This window comes from Sciurus carolinensis, chromosome 5 (genome assembly GCF_902686445.1).
Source record: "Sciurus carolinensis chromosome 5, mSciCar1.2, whole genome shotgun sequence".
In the NCBI taxonomy this organism is placed as follows: Eukaryota; Metazoa; Chordata; class Mammalia; order Rodentia; family Sciuridae; genus Sciurus; species Sciurus carolinensis.
Window position 1 is genome coordinate 38,028,971 of NC_062217.1, and position 19,502 is coordinate 38,048,472.

At 41.5% G+C, this 19,502-nt stretch overlaps 1 protein-coding gene across 1 annotated transcript; it reads left to right on the forward strand.

Annotated features, from left to right (window-relative positions):
• Positions 1-6,372: 6,372 nt before the first annotated feature.
• Positions 6,373-19,188, forward strand: Dleu7 (deleted in lymphocytic leukemia 7). The gene is made up of 2 exons (XM_047554441.1): positions 6,373-6,962; positions 18,276-19,188. The coding sequence occupies exons 1-2, from the start codon at positions 6,510-6,512 to the stop codon at positions 18,480-18,482; spliced, it is 660 nt and encodes a 219-aa protein (XP_047410397.1). The 5' UTR covers positions 6,373-6,509; the 3' UTR covers positions 18,483-19,188.
• Positions 19,189-19,502: the final 314 nt, after the last annotated feature.

The window sequence follows — 19,502 nt, forward strand, 5'->3', positions numbered from 1 at the left end:
CCCTATTTTTTCACTGATCTGACATAAATAAAATATTTATGTGTACACATACATATGCTCTATTGATCTATTTTTGTACCATTTCCACAAAATTACTAGACCTTATAGTACATTTTGATATACAAAAAAGGAAGTTCCTCCTAATCTCATTTAAAAAATTTCCAGGATATTTTGTTGTTTCCGTTTGTGGATGAACTTTGGAATGAGCCTGAGGTTTCATTGGAATTGCATTGTCTTTCTAGATTAATTTAGAGAAAATTGATACCTTTATAATATTTGATTATTCTGTCAGAGAGGGAGTACCTTTTCTGTATATTTAGTTTTCTTTTATAGCTTTTAGTAATTTATATACATATGTATGTATGTAGTTTTTAATCATAGATCTTGAAAATGCTTTCTTAGTTGATTTCCAGTTATTTTATAAATTAGCTGTTATTATGAATTAATTGGGTTTTTTTCCTTCTGATACTTTAATTGGTTATTGTGGTATATGGAAAAGCTGATTATTTTGAATATTGATTGTACATATCTAAGTAAGCATTTGTTTATTCAAATTGTCACTCAACTGATCCTTTTGAATTTTCTAGGCAGATGTTTCTATATCCACAGAGACCCAATCTGTCAGCTTCTATACTACACTGCTTTGCCTACAAGGGTTAAATTTGAAAATACCGGCATGAAAATGTAAGGGGGCTAACGAAAAGATGAAATTTGAAGGACAGTATAAATTGTGTTAAATAAAATAAAGAATTTCAAGGCAGACTTATTATCCATCATATATACTATGTATTTTACCATGGTATTGGAATAATAGTTACTCAAAATTATTTAAAAAATAAGCCACTGATAAATAGAATCCCATATTAAAATTAACACAAGGTATTAGATTTTGGCTGGGCACAGTGGCACATGCCTGTAATCCCCAGCAACTCAGGAGGCTGAGGCAGGAGAATTTTGAGTTCAAAGCCAGCCTCAGAAAAAGCGAGGTGATAAGCAACTCAGTGAGACCCTGTCTCTAAATAAAATACAAAATAGGGCTGGTGATGTGGAATCCAGTGCCCCTGAGTTCCATCCCCAGTACCCCAAAACAAAACAAAAGTATTAGACTTTCTTCTTAGCTAAAATAAGTAGGACAATAATAATTCCCTTAATGTAATAATTATCTACCATTATCTAGGAACAATCCTTTATAATCTACAATTTAAGTTTCTGAGAAAGCTTACATATTTGAATGGAGACATGAAAGTTCCTCTAAATATAGCTTCAATTTTCAGGTGAAAGTACAAACCAAATAAAATTTATATATGACTTTTTGAATAGAAGCTTGAAATTTGATCACTTCTACAGCTCATTTGTGTTTTATGGTCAGATCAGCATCTATAAGTCTCTATTTGCTAATTAACAGTGAATAGTAGAGAACAGATGAGATTTTAAGAGGACATATTCTTTATGCTGGAATATGTAATATAATATTTTTATAAACATAAGTTTAAAAATCTTTTTACTTTTTTTCTCCACGTGAATAAAAGGGTCATTTTAGTCATGTTTATCAAATCTTTATTTTTAAAGCATCTTTTACCTTATTTCAACTCTTCAACTCATTCTCAATAATATTTTGAAATAAAAGTGATTAAAATGACCAAACAAATAAAATAAGCAGATCTGTTGGCTTCTCCTGTGTTCCTAGCTCAGAGAGCCAAGGTAGGGAGGCGCCAGCTCAGTGTTCAGTGCTGGTTTGGTTCTCTGGCTGTGCTTAAGGTTTAAGAGTTGGGAGATTCTTCCGCTGTAAAGTTCTGACTTCGTGCAAACACACCCATAGCGATCGACAAAGCTACACAACAGAACTATGTGTCCCTCAATCCCACCCTCCCTTTTTTCATTATAATTACCATAGGAAAGGGAGCTCTGGAAAAAGAGAAGGAAGAAATGAGGGGTGGATAAAACCCCAATGTCTGTTCAACCAGAAAGCCTGACAGAAAAGGCCCCCCAGGACAAGAGTAAAAATTTCCTTAGAGATGCCAGGCGCGGTGGTGCACGCCTGTAATCCCAGTGGCTCTGGAGGCGGAGACAGGAGGATCGCAGGTTAGAGTCAGCCTCAGCAACAGGGAAGTGCTCAGCAACTCAGTGAGACCCTGTCTCTAAATAAAATACAAAACAATAGGACTGAGGATGTGGCTCAGTTGGTGAGTGGCCCTGATTTGGTACTGCCCAATCAGAACCAAAAAAAAAAAAAAAAAAAAAAAAAGTATGTCAGGGAATGAGAAAGATGAAAGGAAAAGGAAGATTTTTAAAATTTAAAAAAAAAAATGTCAACCCAGGGCAAGAATTTCTGTCATATTAAAATTGTACCTACTGGAGGGTGAAAATGAGAAGCGTGGTCAACGCCCCACCTCCTCCACTGAGGTTAAAGCTCCTGGAATCTAGTTGAGAAAAATCATTAAAACACTTCCACATTTCCCCCTCCCCCCGTTTTTATCATGATCCCTGCCTTTCAATACTAGAAGGCACACCTGTGCAAACAATCAAAATAGTTTAGGAAATCAAGCAGCCTTTTATAATTTTTCCCTCCAAGGGAAAGGATAGTCTCCAGGGGTTACATTTGCCAGACTGTCCTCCTGAAATGATACTTAAGCAACCTGAAAACCCTGGGCCATTCCCTTACTCTTAAAAAATAATCATTGACCAAAGTTGCAATAATCAGAATAAAATTATATGTACTTCATATGTACTCCTTTAAAAGTCATTTTTTTCTGACAGCAAGAATTCTTCCTGGAAATAAACTTTGAAATAAACGAGTAAAAAGATTTATACATGTCCAGAAAGAACTGCATTTTGTGTGAAGGAGGTGTTGTGGGCAAATGCTTCAGAATCTGTCCTGACAGGCAGGTGGGACTCCACATTATTATCTTCCCTTTTCCCTCTCTTTCCCTCCCCCTTCCCTATTTTTCTTCACCAGCTTCACTTAGCTTCCCCAGCTTAATGGGGCCTGGGAAGGCAGCACATATACCAAGTCCCAAAAACACATTGTCTTAAGTAAACAATTGTTTTTGGCAATTCAGAAGTTTCATGGCAGAATTGCATTTTTATTTTTCTGAAAATCAACTGTTTAGGCCAAAGTTAGAACTTCATGTGCATTTTTATGACTTGGCATATTCAAACATTACAATTGTAAGTTTAAAAAAAATGGAATTTGATCTTTTTTGCTTTTTTTTCACCCTTTGGGTCCACACCTTTTTCTTGTTCGATTGTTTTCTCTTTTGCAGTACGTTTTTCATATCTTGGTATATCTTTTCAGCATCTGTTTCTCCTCAATCATAATTTTTATTCAAGGATAATAACTCTCTGGTCTCTTTGGACGTATTTTGTTTTGCCCCCACCTATGAACTTCACCAGGGTGCGTTGAAGGTTAACAGCTCCCTTTCTGGAATTCTCTTGGATCCTTTTTTGGAGAGAAGTGCCAAAGAATATAAGCAGGGCTCAAATGCACCTGGGCTCTGCCAAGTCCTTTGAGGAAGGCTCCACACATTGTACCTTCTGCCAGTTCCTCCTGTTCTCACTGTGCCCGGCTTTGCCACGATTCCACACAGTAACTTGCATCTTGTGCTCTTGTGAGAAAAGAACCTTTGCACTGAGACAGGCCTCAGAATACTTGTGTATCTAACAACACCCTAACTTGTCCATTAGCAGGTGGACAACCATTTCCCACTTTTCCTGAGTGTTCTACCCTGTTCTCTTTTACAACCCCCACTGTATGGAGGTGGGGTGGGGCTGAAGGTTTCCAGTACTCATTTTAAAATGCCCCCATCAGCTGTTTGGGAATGCTCAGAGTTGTTCAAAGAGCTTTTCCTGCAACTCAAATCGTAGAAAGGTGTAGGGTAAACGGCAGAAGCGTTTCTGGAAGCTGTTCATTAGAGGGGGCAGTTAGTAGTGTTTTGCCTGAAGGGCATGGGTCATAGGGTCTGGCCACATGTTCTTTGTCTTGTAATCTGTCTTGACATTTGCGTCAGGTATAAGAGGCAGTAAACCCAACCCAAAGTTGGCTGGGGGCAAGCAGAAGAAAACTCCACTGACTTGTATATCTGAAAAGCTCAGAGGTGGAGAGGTGGCATTGTCTTCTTGTGCAGTTTAATGTGGGACTCCAATGTGCCATAAGGAGACCGGTTTCTCCTTGCAGACCTATTGAATTTTCTCTCTTCACTGTGGGCTCATTCATAGGCAATGGGATGGGTTCATCCCCTCTGACCTCATGGATGGAACCTCCACTGGGAAGTGAGGATGTGATTTCCATAAAACAGTGATAGAGATGCTGTGAAGCAAAACCATCAGATGCCTTGTACTTTGTCTTTTGAATGAGACTTCGATTGCACAGTGGCCTCAAATTGTGGGCACAGTGGGAAGGAAATGTATAATTTATTACTTGCTCTGATAGCCAGCATATGTAACTTTGAAGGTGTTTAGACCAAAGTCAGATTTGCTGTACTACTGACTCATCTCAATAGCCTATGAATTCCTTTTCTCAGTTAGGGTCTCACATTTCTAGGTTTGGGCCATAAGCCATTTTGAGATCATAGCAAAGGAGAATATGACCCATGGCCAAGATAGACAAAGTATTGAATTGCTGGACGATCCAGTGCTTCCTAAGGACGCGAGAACAACCATGCTGCTATTTAAGCAACAAGTCCTATCCCTAAAGCCCATGGATTTCTGGCCTCTATCTCTCATACTCCCTGAAGTTCAGCTGGTCTTGACTTTCAGAATCAGCATGATATGTAGAAGAGGGGGCCTCAGGTCAGGCTCTGTCTAGTGATTTCATTGTTGCCGTTGGCTAAAATTTCATCTGTCAAGAAAGTTTTGCAGTCAGCCATTTGATAGTAGAAGGGTTAGCCCATGAAACTGGATTTCCTGTGTGTTGGAAAAGAGGAACTGCCCTGGAGATCTGACATGCTCTGTGAAAATTAGGGGTTAGTTTGTACTAGTCCTAGTTAGTCTCTGCTGAACCCTATGTACTTCAACATTTGAGGATTCAAAAAATAAATAAGGAAGATTTTCTGTATTTTTTGTTATGAACTTAAGTAACTTCGTGGCAAGAGCATCTAATCAACATTAAACTATTTACTTCCCTCCAAAATAATTTCCTTCCTGTCAATGCACAGACATGTATTTCTACTTAGTTATAATTAGTGTGAACATAGTCGTTTTTGTAAGAAAGATTTTCTTTACCTTGGCATTCAGATTTGTTTTCATAGGCGAGGAAAACATTGTGAATGAGAAAGAACCTTTGCTGGCGGGTGGGGAGGATTATATGGGGTCATGCTAATTCAGAGTTAAAGAAACCTTAAAGACCCACCTCCCTCACCCCACCCCATTTCTCTTAGGATCACCCTCTGGACTAACAGACCCAGCAGGGTGGCTTTTCCATTCAGAGGTGTTGATCCAACAGAACTCAGGAAGAATGAAACCCCAACCTCTGGTCTGCCAGAGCCTACTCCTTTAGTTGCCCCTTCTCCTGGGCCATGGTTTTCCTTGAGGGAAGACAGCAGAAATGATGCTGACCTGGGACAATTCTCCCTTCTATTTCCCTTACATGTCTTCTTTTTCCTAAGTGCAGTCATACACCGGTGCTTTCCAATCTGTCAAAGCATAAAATTGCCAGTCCTCTTCCCTAAATTAAGAAAGTAGCCACATTAGGTTTAATTAAAAACAGCAACTATTTGTACAGCTGTCCCTGGGTTCACGGCTCATAAAAGGATTTAGCTTCAATCTTGCTGCCTGAGTCCTTCGGGAATTTGACAGAAACCATTGAGGCGCCTCATCTGGGCAGTACCAGGTCTGGGCTTTAGGAGCAGGACACACCTGTGCGCCAGAATGCCACTTTGGTCGTCAGGTTGTCGGTGCCCACGGGGCAGGGAGCAAAGCTAAGGGCAGGACTTTGGGATATGTAAGTCCACCTTCTGTTTGGGGGTACACGAGGCCTTGAAGGATATTCTAAGGAGTTCCTGAAATCGCCGCTAGGGCTGGAGGGAGGCGGGGCAGAACCAGACACAGGCTTCCTTTTTTGAGTTTTGCTGGGTCTTTTCACATTTTGGCTTCTGGGTGGGTTTTTTACACCCCCTCCCCGGGCGTAAGTGGTCATTGGCAGGCATGCTACAAAGGAGAAGGGGGCGGGGTATCTCTGATAGATGCACCAGCACAAAGCAGCACGTTTCCCCATCAAAGCCCTGGAGAGGAGAGAGGACCAGCGCTCCGCATTTGGCTGATACTCAAGTGCACACCGAGCAGCGCTTCAGGCAGCGTTGGGTCAGGACAAGCCCATTCGGACTTGAAGCGAATGCAGGGGCCAGAGCGGGTCACCAACTGCGGGCGGGGGGCGCGGCTGACCACACACGCTGAGAGACGCAGAGGTTCAGGAGCCGCGGGTTAAGCAATGTGACCCTGGCGACCCCAAACGCCCCCGCCTCTCTCGCTTCTGCTCCACCTGCACGCGGAGCGCGGAGCCGCCAACGGAGGCGATGGCTAGCCCTGCGCCCTTAGTGGCCTCCATCAGCCACCAAATGGTGGCTCTGCAGACTCTGCAGTTGCTGCAGCAGGAGTGGGGCTGGGGAGACGGTCCGGGCGCCCCCGGGGGCCCGTGTGACCCGGACCACGTGCCCGCAGCCCCAGCGCGTCGCTCAGGCCCAGTGAGAGCCAGGACCGGGCCGGGGCGCGAGGAGGGGGGCGGAGGTGCCAGAAATCGAGGGGCCCGGGCCCGGGCGAGCTCCCCCGAGGTGGAAGGGGTGCGAGGCGCCGAGGGGGGCGCGGAGCTGCTGCCCTTCCCCCGGGACCGCGGGCCCTGCACCCTGGCCCGGATGGCGATGCGCAGCGCGCTGGCTCGCGTGGTGGACTCGACCTCGGAGCTGGTCAGCGTAGAACAGACGCTGCTGGGGCCTCTCCAGCAAGAGCGATCCTTCCCCATCCACCTGAAGGTGAGTCGGGGCAGTCCCCTCTGGCGCGCAGGGCTGGGCTGCGCGGCGGGGTTGGTGTCCGGAGAGACCGCGGGGGAGCCTAAGCCGAGCTGCCCACTGTGGCTCATTCCCGGGGAAACAGGAGGGAGGAGAGAGGTGACAGTCTGGGGACTGGGCAGCTGGGGCAGGGAACTCGAGACCCAGCTGGAGCTCACCTAACTGCGGACTGGGGACGCGGGGGTGGCCTTGCTGAAACCTTTCTCTGGAGCTCCTTCCTGTCACATAAATCAGCTTCCTGCTGGAGCCTAAGGCCCTTGCCACACGTGCAGCTTCTAGGGGTGGAGGACAGTTCCCTCCACCCCTTCCAAACTAATAACTCTTCCTTCAGAGGCTTAAATACACTTAAGTTCCCTCTGCTTTTTATATGACGAAATCATCTACATTTATTTAAAGTTCCTTCACACTCATGAATCACAATTATTTTTGCATCAATCCAATTCCCCACAGATCTCAGGGGCCTTACAGAGTCAACCTAAATTCTCATAAAGTGGATGAGAGCCGGGTGGGTTCCAGGTGTTGAAGCGTGAATACCAGGAGGAACTCCTGCTAAGTCACCCAGCTCTTATTTGAGGGACACAGTTTCCTCTTCAGGTGCTGAGTTAGCCGGGGAACAGAGCTGAGAGGGGTGGTGGGAACAGGGGGCCTAGGTTCCAGTCCTGGCCTTATCATTAACTAACCTAATTGGTTTAGGGTCACAAATCTCTTGGAGCCCTTCTGGCTTTCAAGGTTTGCCCAGGAGCATTGCTGTATTCATTCCCTTGGGAATTTGGAAAGGAAGTAGGGCAGGGGTGTGGAGGATGGCTTGGAGCACTCCTCCAGAGTTGCTATTCTTGCTCTACAAGCCAAGATTTGGAAAAAGAAAATTATTACATATTAAGTCGCACTATACGCTGTAAAAGATATGCTTCAAATCACACATAATAAAGCATATTACTTACCAAATAAGTATTGTTTCTCTACACCAGGGTTTCTCAGGCTCAGTACAACTGACATATTGGGCTGGGTAATTTTTGTTGGGGCTTTCCCAACAAAAAATGTAGAATATCTAGCAGTATCCCTGACCTCTGCCCTCTGGATGTCAGCAGTACACCCCCACCCAAGGTTGATAAAACCAAAATGTCTCCAGACTCTGCCAGACGGGGGTGAGGATGGGTCAGGAAGCCAAGATCACCTCCAGATGAGGAGCACTTCTACACCCACCTTAGAAAATTAAGCTGCATTTCACCAATGCTGTCATGCGAAAGATGCATGTTTTGGTTTTGGTTTTATTGGTACCAGGAAATTTTTAAAACCCTGCTCATTAAAAGATGACACACCATTGATTCTAAGATACACCCAAATTTCATGAATTTTTAAGATGTGAAAAAATGTGCATCATAGGACTGATGAAAATTGAAGTGGCATGGGATGTTAGGAGCTTATGCAGGGCATAGATAGGTGGGCGAAAGGAGAGACTCAGTAATCAGTTTCTGCCAAAGGTGATCCTGGAAGGCTTTTTAGAGGAGGCAACTTTAAAAAAAAAATGAGTGCTTGCTCTCTAGACGTTAAAGGGGAAAAACACGGAAGGGGAACTGTGTGATCCAAGATCCAAGCATTGAAAGGGCCTGGGGCTCTGGGAAGACTGCAATTAGTTCAATATGGTAGAAGGAAAAAGGACAAAAAGTGAAAGAAAAAGAATGATGATGGAGACTTACGAGGGGTTCAATTGCGGCCTCCATGACATGGATTGTCTTGCAACCAAGGGTAGATAAATTACAGGAGCCTCCGTAAGTCACAGAAGCCTAGGTTTTAGTGTGAGTCAGGGCAGAGACAATTGTCTGAGGGCCTGACCCAACTCAGTGGTGATGGAGTAAACCTTGCACCCTCTGCCCTGGAGGCAGTTCCCTAATCACCATTAGAGCTGAAAGGATGCTACTTTAGCTTAACAGGGCAGCCATTTCTATTTGGTAATCCTTTTAGCCCTTTCTAATTGACTTTTGGTCCTAAAATGTTGTCTACTCTCCTCAGGCTTTCTTCATTCAAACCTTGGTCTCTCACTTATTTTCTGAGAAGATTGAAACCACCGGACACATAGGTCTTCCTGTCTCTCTAAACAGTTGCATTTCTACTCATCTTTATTTTTTTCTAATAAATAAATAAAGGCTGTGTTCTCCCCCTCCCCCATGTGAACTCTTCCTTTTAAGCTCTGGAATGAGTCTTTCACATGTCTGTCCCCTGACATTTTCCTCCCTCTTTATACAGCAATCTCTGCTCTGCCATCCCTAGGATATCTGGAGCCTAGTCCACTGCTGAACACTATACATACCATGTTTTGTCCTATGCATACAGACATCTGATCAAGTTTAATTTATAAATTAGGCATAGTAAGAGATTTAGCAACTAAAATAGAATAATCATAACTATATTCTGTAATAAAAGCTATGTGAATGTGGCCTTTTTCTCAAAATACCTCATTGTACTGTACTCATCTTCTGGAGAGAATGTGAGATGACATGGTGCTTAGTGATGAGATGAGGGATTGAGGTAGGCACTGTGACTGCATTAGGCTGCTGTGTAAGGGTTACTGAGCACAAGCCATGCCATACTGTGCCAGTCAACCTGATAAACAAGATGGCTACCAAGCGACTAATGGGTGGGTAGTGTGTATGGTGAGGGTCACTGGACAAAGGGATGATTCACGCACTGGGTGGGATGGAGGGGGTCAGTGTAAGATTTCAGCACACTACTCAGAACCACACACAATTTAAAACTTATGAATTATTTCTGGGATTTTCCATTTAATATTTTTGGACCATGGTTGACTGCAGGTAACTGAAACTGGGGAAAATGTAACCTTGGATAAGGTGTGTGGTGGAAGTGGGCTACTGCATTTTCTATGACCTCCTTTCTGCCAGTTCCTCTCAATCCAGAAACAAGCCCCAAGCTTTCCACCTATTCATCTCCTGAGTCACAGTCCTCTTTTCTGTCCCTTAGCAAACTTTGCAGATTTCTGGATGTGCTACTACCACTTTCTAGAAGTGTCTAGAGTGCTTATTAGAAACAGAGATCTTGCAACACTCTACTACTGGAGCCTGCTGTTCACCTGCAGGGGAATGCTCCATTTCAGAGCTTTCAGAGGGAGAGAGCAGGGAGTAGCCAGCATCAAGGAATTTTGCTTGGTTTGCTGTTTGGAGAAAAGGCAGTATTTCCGTTTGGCCCATGGATTAATGATTACGCAGCACTGAGACTTGAGAAGAGAGCAGTCTGTCTTTCCAGGGAGCTGGTTATGCAGACTTAGCTTCATTAATACTAGTAAGAATCCAAACAACTTGGAAGGGTGTTTTCTAGATTTTTGAATTAAGGACATGCAGCTTGTTTTTCTACAACAGAAGAGGAATTCTGCTTATGGAAATAACACTGGTGTATCATTTAGAAGTGTGTGGAAGCCTTTCTGACATCAGCTGTCACAGAGGATAAGAGGAAGACCCAGTTGAACTGGAGCAAAAGGGCCTGATGCCACCAGTACCTTTCATAGGAGACAGCAAAGCATAATGATCTAGTTCCGTGGTGCATTTCAAACTACTCAGCTTCTTCCTGCCTTAAGCCCCTGGGAAAATTACTTAGGCTTCCCATTCCTCAATTTTGTCATCTGTAAAGTGGAAATAGTTGTATCTTACCTAAAGGATCATGAGAAAATGCACATAAAGTCTTATTGATTTCCTGCAGTAAGTCCCCATTTATTTAAGTGATTATGATCATTATTATTGCTATTTAATAGGTTGACACTTCATAAATTCTTCTTCTTATTCTTTGAGTTCCATTCTTGTTATTCATGAATCTGATTCATACACTCTCTGTTTCCTTTTCTGGGGTTGTTGATAAAATGAGTTAGAATGACCAAAGAGACTTCCAGGAAGTTTCCACTGTATAGAGGTTAGCCTTAGTCCCATGTCAATGACTGACTTTGTGTCAGAAATGGTTGAGTGACTCACTGAGCAAACCACCCTTGGGTTGACGAAGTGAAATTTTCAAGTGTGAAGGCAGAGATATCCGCACCACAATAGTAATAAACTTTTTATAGCATGATGCTCTTTAATTAAAAAAACAGCACTTAATATTCCTTTTGACCATTTAGAAATTATCATACACATGCAAAAAATGAGTTTCTTTTGGCAGATAAAAAATGCTTAGCTGTCCTGGGTCTTGTTCAATTTGGTGAAAAAAATAGAGTTAACCAGCTTAGCAAATATTTATTACAGGTAGAAACAGGGCTCAGAGAAATTGAAAACTTTGCTTAAAACCCTGCAACTAGGAAGTGATGAGTTTCATCTGATTCATCCTACTATATCACAGGCCAACTCACAGGATGTATGAACATTGTACCAAAATAATTTGTGCACATTGCTCACGCCATGACTGACACATTATAGTCTGGGTGTATTAGGCAGCTCAGCTGCTGTAACAAATACCACAGACCAAGTGGCTTCAACGACAGATATTTATTTTCTCACTGTTCTGGAGGTTGGAAGTTCAAGATCCAAGTGCCACAAAATTGATTGCTAGCAAGGGCTTCTTTCCTGGCATGCAGAGAGCTACCTTCTCACTGTCCTCATGGCCTTTCCTTATTGAGTGACCTCTGGTGTCTGTTCTTACAGTATATTAAGGCTCCACCCTTAACCTCTTTTCTCCTTAATTACCACCCTCAAGGCCCTGTCTCCAAATATTGGGGTTAAGACTTCATATGTGACTTTTGGAAGGGCACAATTCAGTTCATAACACTGGATGATCTATATACCTCCTTCTGTGATGGCCACCTTATATGGTGACAACAAGTACCAGGGAAACTCAAGAAATCATTATCAAACTACTAACAAGCATGTGTTAAGCATTTGCCACCCAAAGAGAGCAAGAAGTGTGCAGGACACCAGAAGAAAGCCCATTTAGGATTTTTGAACTGTTGAAAATGACCAATTCACATAGGGACCATTAGCCAAGCCAATTATGAAGTTAACTGTGATTGAGTTTTGTCTGTCTTCCTTTGAGAATTAAAAACAATTTTAGTTTCTAAGAATTCCACTCAGAAGCAAGTTGCATGGAAATTTGGCGAATGCTAACTTGCTCAGGCAGAACTTTCTTACCATCACAGATTAAACTTGCTTGGGAGCTCACCTGCTTCAGGTAGCTTTTGGGTACCAATCATTCTGTCACGTTCAGTAGTCCATTCTGGTTTCCTCATTCTATGGAGCAAGAGCAGCAGTCATAAAACTGTTGACTTTGGCTTCCCAGGCATTGTTAATGCTCTGTGCAAATTGCAAGTGTGAATATTGGGTTATTCAGAGGAAGTCATTGGGGACAAGTGCTTTTCCCCCCATTGATATTAGTTAGTGAAGTCAGTTTCTGAAGTTTGGGAATTGGGTTTTCAAAAAATTACTAATGTACCATTGAAGAATTAAATGCACATGGATATCTTATTGTTAACTGTAGCTGGGAAATTGTTCCTTATTTGAGGCAAATTTGTGCCTTCATGGCCCATGAGTAGTCTGAATTTCTGTTGCTGGTCCCCCCATCCCCAGGGATATGGTGACTGCTCTAGAAGTAACCTATTTATAGCTTTTCAATGTTCTGTAATGTGAATGACATGAAAATCATGAAGTGAAAGCTTCTAAAATGAAATTCTGGAGAGTTTAGAAAGGTCCTAAGGAAAATCCACTTATGTTGGACCGCTCAATAGAAACTGCCGTGTTTTATTTTACAATCTTTGGGTTTGCCTTGTGAGCATCCCTGAATCAAGTGTTTGTACTCATTACAAAAGTGCTTTTCACTGGACTTTGTAACTGAAAAAGGCATCGTACCCAAAGCAAATGCCCAAGGAACCTCAATGACTTGTGAGCATTTACACCAAGTCTACCACAAGTAAAAATGTTTAATTTCCTGTGGACGATAGACTTTTTATGGTGACTGGCAAATACCTTGGTTCTTCACTGGGTGTTTTATTAATACATGGTTACATATCTATTTGAGACTGACCTTGGGTTCAGGCAACTGGTGACAGTTCTGGGCCCTGTGAATTGTAGTTCAAAGCCAGATGTTGATGGACCAGATGAAACTGGGGCAATTCCTAGTTCATGAGGCTTTTCATAACCTCCCCCTAAAACAAAGAAACACCATTCCCATTTTACATATACAACCAGTGTGGAGGATTCCAGCAGATCTGGGGAAGAGGTTTCTCTTCCTTTGTCTGGCTCCACACTGGGCTGCTGTGGTGGAGAGCAGTCTGCTGGCCAGGCACAGGTTTATTAAGGTCAGGTCCCAGAAAACTGGGGAAAAGCTTCCTCTCTCCTCCCTCCCGGCTCCTCCCACCTTCCCTTTCCTTTCTCCCCTCCTCTATCTCCCTCTTTCTTGTTCTCTTTCTTCCTCTCTTTCCCTGCCTCTCTGTAGAGGCTTTTAGAGAGACTCTGAGAGCCAGGAAATGTAGAAGAAACAAGCTAATGAGCCCATCATAAGAGAATATAGCTTGAGATGTGACTTTTTTTTTTTTTTTTTTAAAGGGAACTTTAAAACCAATCAGTGGCTAAGTGAGCAGGAACTGATTTATAGTTTAGGCAAATCTAGAAGCGATTCTGAAGGTGACGTGGGGTAGGTGGAGGATAAAAACAACCTGTGGATTGTTCAAACATTTTTTGTATTATAGAGCCTGTAAAGTCATACTAGATTTTTTACTTTATGACCCATTGGTGTTGCTTTCAGAAAACAAGCTTTGAAACTAACTCCTGCTGCCAGATCCCTTTTGTCTTGAAGCCTTCAGTTCCAATGGGAATGTTTATTTTAGTAAGAAGCAAAAAAAAAAAAAAAAAAAAAGTTCTCCTCCCTCTTTTGGACTTTGCAGGTGCAAGGAACATACTTCAATGTTCTTTTAAGTTTCTTTCTTTTTTTCCTTTTCTTTTTTTTTTAAATGTTGTTCTGGGATTCCAGACACATGCATTCCAAATAAGCACAATGGGACTGGGAGATAGCTCGGTCGGTAGCCACGTTTCTTTGCATTCCTCATGGATTATCGTGAGCACTGAGTGAGACAAGGTGTATAAGGAGCCTCATGTATCTTGTAACATCTTTCCCTTGCTACTTCTCTGATGTCTCTTCCAAGCCTCCGTTCCCTTCTGCATGGGCCAAAGGTAGCACACTGGGATTTCAACCATTCCCTGAACTTTGTGTGACATCACTACTGAACAGGTTCAAATAGATTTCATTTCACCAATTAGATTCTACGTTTCTCCAGTGTTCTTTTGTTCTTTTTATTTTCCTTTCCTTTCTTTTCTCCCCTTCCTGCCTCTCTCTTCTCTTCTCTTCAGCCTCTTCCTTACTGACCTTCCAGCATCTTTATTTGTAATCTGAGACTGATGAAGTACATTACAAATAGAGCTTTTGTATCCATGAGCCAATTTGACCTTTGCAGCCTCACCATGTGATAGCTGTTATCAGTTCCATTTTACAGATGAGAAAACTGAGTTTCTCATAGATAAAATGACCTGACTAAGCATGACCTATCAATGAGGCAGGTCAGGTCACTGGCAGCAGGTGCATGATTCATGTAAGAATGGACTCTCTCTGCACCCCTGGTATCTTTATGAGTGCTCTGAGAGCTGCCCATGCCTACTCACATCTGCAAAGCCCTTCTGCCATTTAGGGTAACATATCCAGATTCTGGGAATTAGGACGTAGTTAACTTTGGGAGGCCATTATTCTGCTTACCACAGGTCAGGTTTAAGCTAAAATTTAGAGAGAAATATTTTGAAAACTAGAGCTATAATCTGAAGCACTGCACAACAGAAAAAAAGAGATTTTAAGAAGTAGAGCTGGGCTGGGGAGATAGCTCAGTGGGTAGAGTGCTTAAGTCCCTGGGTTCGATTCCCAGCACTGCAAAAAAAAGAATGGATTAGTGCTGTTATCAAGGGAGTACATTCCTGAGAAAAGAAGTAGAGCTACCTCCTTTAATGGATTGCCTCGTAAGCAATCTGTATCCAAATGCTTTTTGGACAGTAGCACATTGAACACGTTATTGGAAGGATTCATACATCAGGATGAGCTTTGTAGGAACCTTGTGTTGTGCTTAGATACCTTGTGTAGGATTGGGTTTTGTGATTTTACCATGGCCCTCATATTTCTTTGGATGTTTAGATAAGTGATCTCTGTGTCTCATCCCCTTTACTGGGTAATAAGCTCACTGGAGAGCAGGTTCCATGTCATATTGCCCTTCATTCAGCATAGTAAGTCACGCAGAGGCTTGAAATACATGTGGAATAAACTTAACAAATTCACTGAGTTAAACAGGCCTTGAGGTCATTATCCCAGTAGATCACTTGAATCATGGGAAGGAATCTCAACTCACTTTAAAAGGTAAATGTTAGCCATCAATTTGGACCACCATAGCAATCAATATACTTCATATCCAGAGTCTAAAATTACACCAGTCTTTAGAAATCCCAAAACCTACTTTAGATTGCTCAACCATATAGTTCTAATTCTGGCAAAGTTCTCAAAGTGCTGTGTAGGATATGACATCATTTCTGGGAGCATCTGGGATTTACTGAATAAAATAAAAGCTGCAGGGAGGATATGTTCTGTCATTGAACGGAAAGCACTGTAAGTAAAATCAAAGCCAATATCGATCATGTGAGTTTCTATTGAAAGCCCATGAATCATTTAATGGGCTGTTGCCTTAACGCTGTGGCTTGTGACCCCCACCTTCTGCAGCAGAAGCAGCAGATGTCGTTTGGAAGTAATGATTATTGGATTCATAGTTGGCCTTTAGACTGTCTAGAAAGGAAGAGAAGCAATCACCTGTTTTATTTTTCCCTCCCCTGGCTTAAGAGTCCCATGGAAAGTCTATTCCTATTAATTTGTTTTCTTTGACTGTTAATATATTTGAGAAAGGATTAAAAGGAAATACTGTACTAGAATAGTAAAATAAAGAGACTTTGCAAAGCTCGCCAGAGATCTGAAGTTTGCCCAGGGCCTTAGGGACCAGTACAGCCCAGAAGTCGAATTTTATTATACAGGCAATTTCCCCAAACGATGCCTCCTTTGATTCATTACAGTAAATGTGAAATTGACTTCAGATTTTTCAGCCCAAAACGATATTTTTAAAGGCATTTTAATCTTCATCAGGTGATGAGTGCCTTTGCAGGCTGGCTAATGGGCACATGTCAGCACACATTTCGGCGGTTCCTCCTATTTTGAATTTCCCTTTGCATGTTTTCTTTGATCCTTCCACTTTGTACTTAGAGTTGGATTAGTTCTATAAAGCAAGTGGACAGTTTCTCTTGATGTGGATTTTGGGGAAATAGTCCAGAGTGATTTTTCCCATTTTCCCATTTCCAAGCAATATGCTTCAGCAACGCAGGTTCTCCTGTAAGATATGGACAGATACCTAAGGAACCTCTTGACCCTTTCTGAACAGACATGAGCAAAGCATAAAGATGGGGAAGCAAGAATGCTTTACATTAGCCTGGGAGTACTTGAGTAGGAGGACGACAGCCTGCTTATCCTTCTAGCCCAGGACCTAGCTTGCAGGGCTGACCTGCTGCCATTGTTTGCTGAATTGAAATAAGCAGACGTGATTTCTTGGGGGACTGTTGTCCAGTAACCTCTTTACCAGAATCTCAGGTCCCTCTCTTCCAGGTAACAGGGTTTTTCTTAAGGGATACAATAGTTTCTCCTAAAAAGAAAATCAAGAAGAACACCCTGGTCCCTCATCAAACTTTGGTTCAACCTTTAGGTCTTCTTTTCATTTTCTTTTGGATTGTCTATTTTCTTTTCCTAAGCTATTGAGTTTAATTCTTAATTTGTGGGTTACACTGATTCCTTTTTACTTACATAAGCCTTTAAGTCTACACATTTCTCTACATTCCATGAATTTTGATACAATATTTCCATAACTGTTCAGTATAAATTATTCTTAAATTTCAATTATTTTTTCCACAAACAGATGAATTATTCAGAAGTGGTGTTTTTAAGGCATTCCTGTTTTGAGAAAGTTAGCCATGTTATTGATTTTTCATTTACTCTCACATTGCAGTTTGTGTCATATAGACTTTCTGATATTTATTGAGATATGCTTTGTGACATGATATAGTCAGATTTCATAAATATTCCATGTATGCTTGAGAATTGTTAGTTTGGATTTAGAATGTCCCTCATGTGTTGAAGGATGTTTGCTCTATTTTATTTATAATTTTAGGAATTCATAAGCAAGGGGCTTTAGGAAGCTAACTAAATATGCCACATTGCCAGAAATGGAAGTCTGGAAGTCTGCAGGAATCCATTTCTCTATGTTTAAAAGAGGTTTTCTTTCTTTTCTTTTCTTTCTTTTTTTTTTTTTTTTTTTGAGACAGGGTCTCGTAAGTTGCTTAGGGTTTAGTTAAGTTGCTGAGGCTGGCTTTGAACTCACAATTCTCCTGCCTCAGCCTCCCAAGCTGGGATTACAGGTGTGCACCCCCATACCTGGCTTAAAAGAGGTCTTACAGTCAACGTTTTCTCTAACGTGGAATACTTACAGTGGACCTTTATTTGCAATGGATTTTAGAAAGTGAACCATTCTAAAAACTCTATTGAATTACTTCATGTTAAAAAACTACCTGGGAACCATTCTTTCTAAAATTGCACTGGGAGTTTCTAAGGGGCCATATCTATTAAATAACAAACTCTGTTTTGGAATCTTAAACATAGTGAGTAGAATAATGGGAGCAGAGGCTATTTGTACATTTGTCACAGCTTTCTTAGGAACAGAAACAATTCCAATTGGCTTAAGTAAAAAAAGATTTAAGTTAAGTAAAAATATGATTTTTAAGTCAAAAGAATTTATCCTTTAAAATTTTGGGGTTTATTATTCAAGTATAGCTAGGTTCCCATGCTCAGGAAAGGTGATCAGAGGTCTTGGTTCTGTTTCTTCTGGATTGGCTTCATCCTGCTTGGATTTGGACTCCCTCTATATGGTGGCAAGATATTTCCAACAGCCCACTTAGAGGGCTTCCCTTTCCCAGTCTAGTAGATGTGGGATTGTGGCCAATGGCTTTGGTCACTTGTCCATCCTGGCCAGTCCACACGGTCAGGGGTGATGCGCTGTGTTGCACCTGGACCCTAGAGTCCTGTGAAGAGGGTCAGCTTTGGTCAAACCACATAGTCCGAGGGTGGAGGAGGGTAGTTCTCTGAGAAAAATCTGGAAGCTGGGTAAGTGAAGCACACAGCACATGTTCCTATCACCTGTCTAATTTCCTGCCTGTTTGCTGTTCATTTCAGGATAGTGTTGAGTTTAGGAACATCTGCAGTCATTTGGCTCTACAAATTGAAGGACAGCAGTTTGACAGAGACTTGAACGCTGCCCACCAGTGTTTGAAGACGATAGTCAAGAAGCTGATTCAGTCACTTGCTAATCTTCCTTCAGATGCCCACATGGTCGCCTGTGCTTCCTTGAGACAGATCTTACAGAATCTCCCAGACACATGAATGTTAAAGACATCAGAATTAAAACCACAGCTAGTGCTGTTAGGAGAACTGGATACTTAATTTTCCTAATTCAATCAGCAGACAATGGATGTTTTTATTTCTCTAAAGTAGATATGCTAGCACATGTAGTAGTCTGACCATGGCCCCTGTAGCCTTCAGAATTAGAGCATGTTAGTGAAAACTTTTTAAAGCTGTAGTTCACATTTTTAAGTATGTTGACCTCCTATTTGCTGACTTTTTGATTGAAATATATTTCATTTTGTAGAACTGATTGGCTTATATGTATATATATTTATTAATTCATATTAAGTACTAATTTTGATCAATTATATCTTGATCTATACTCATATTACTGTATGCAATAAAGCTTAATATGGTTATTTATAAGATTGAAGCTCCTTGGTTCTGAAAATTATGTGGAATAAATGGAACATTCGGTAATTGACACATTCTACTTGCTAGGCACTTGGCTTTATGTTATGAGAATGATCTTTAGTTGCAAGAGCACATGTGTCAGCAATTATAAGTTCCGATCCTGGCATTAATAACTTAACCACTGGGCAGGAAGAGTTGTTTCTAAACCTTGTGCTTTCATATACTGATTTGTAAATTTAAAATGATAATGAGCTATGAAGTACCAAGGCTATGTGATATGTACAGAATTATTAAAGTCTCATGTGGAAACATCTAACTCTCCTTACTCTTTCTAAATATTCTGATTGCAGTGGGAAATTCTTGTGAAAAAAAAAGAAGGGGGTGGACATACTGCCAGATTTCTCTGAACATTTAGACATTTAGAGCTGGGAAAAGATAAAAGGTGAATATTTTGTCTTTTCTATTTTTGTTTTGATTTGTTTTGTGTTTTGTAATAATGATCGACACATACCTAGGAAAAACTAAATTTCCTGTTGTTTCATGGTGATCGTATTGAGAACCAAAATAAAGTGAAATACTGCTTCTTCCCTAACAGTTTAAGAGAAACAGCACCGGATTTAGGAGAAAAAATTTTATAGTGTATAT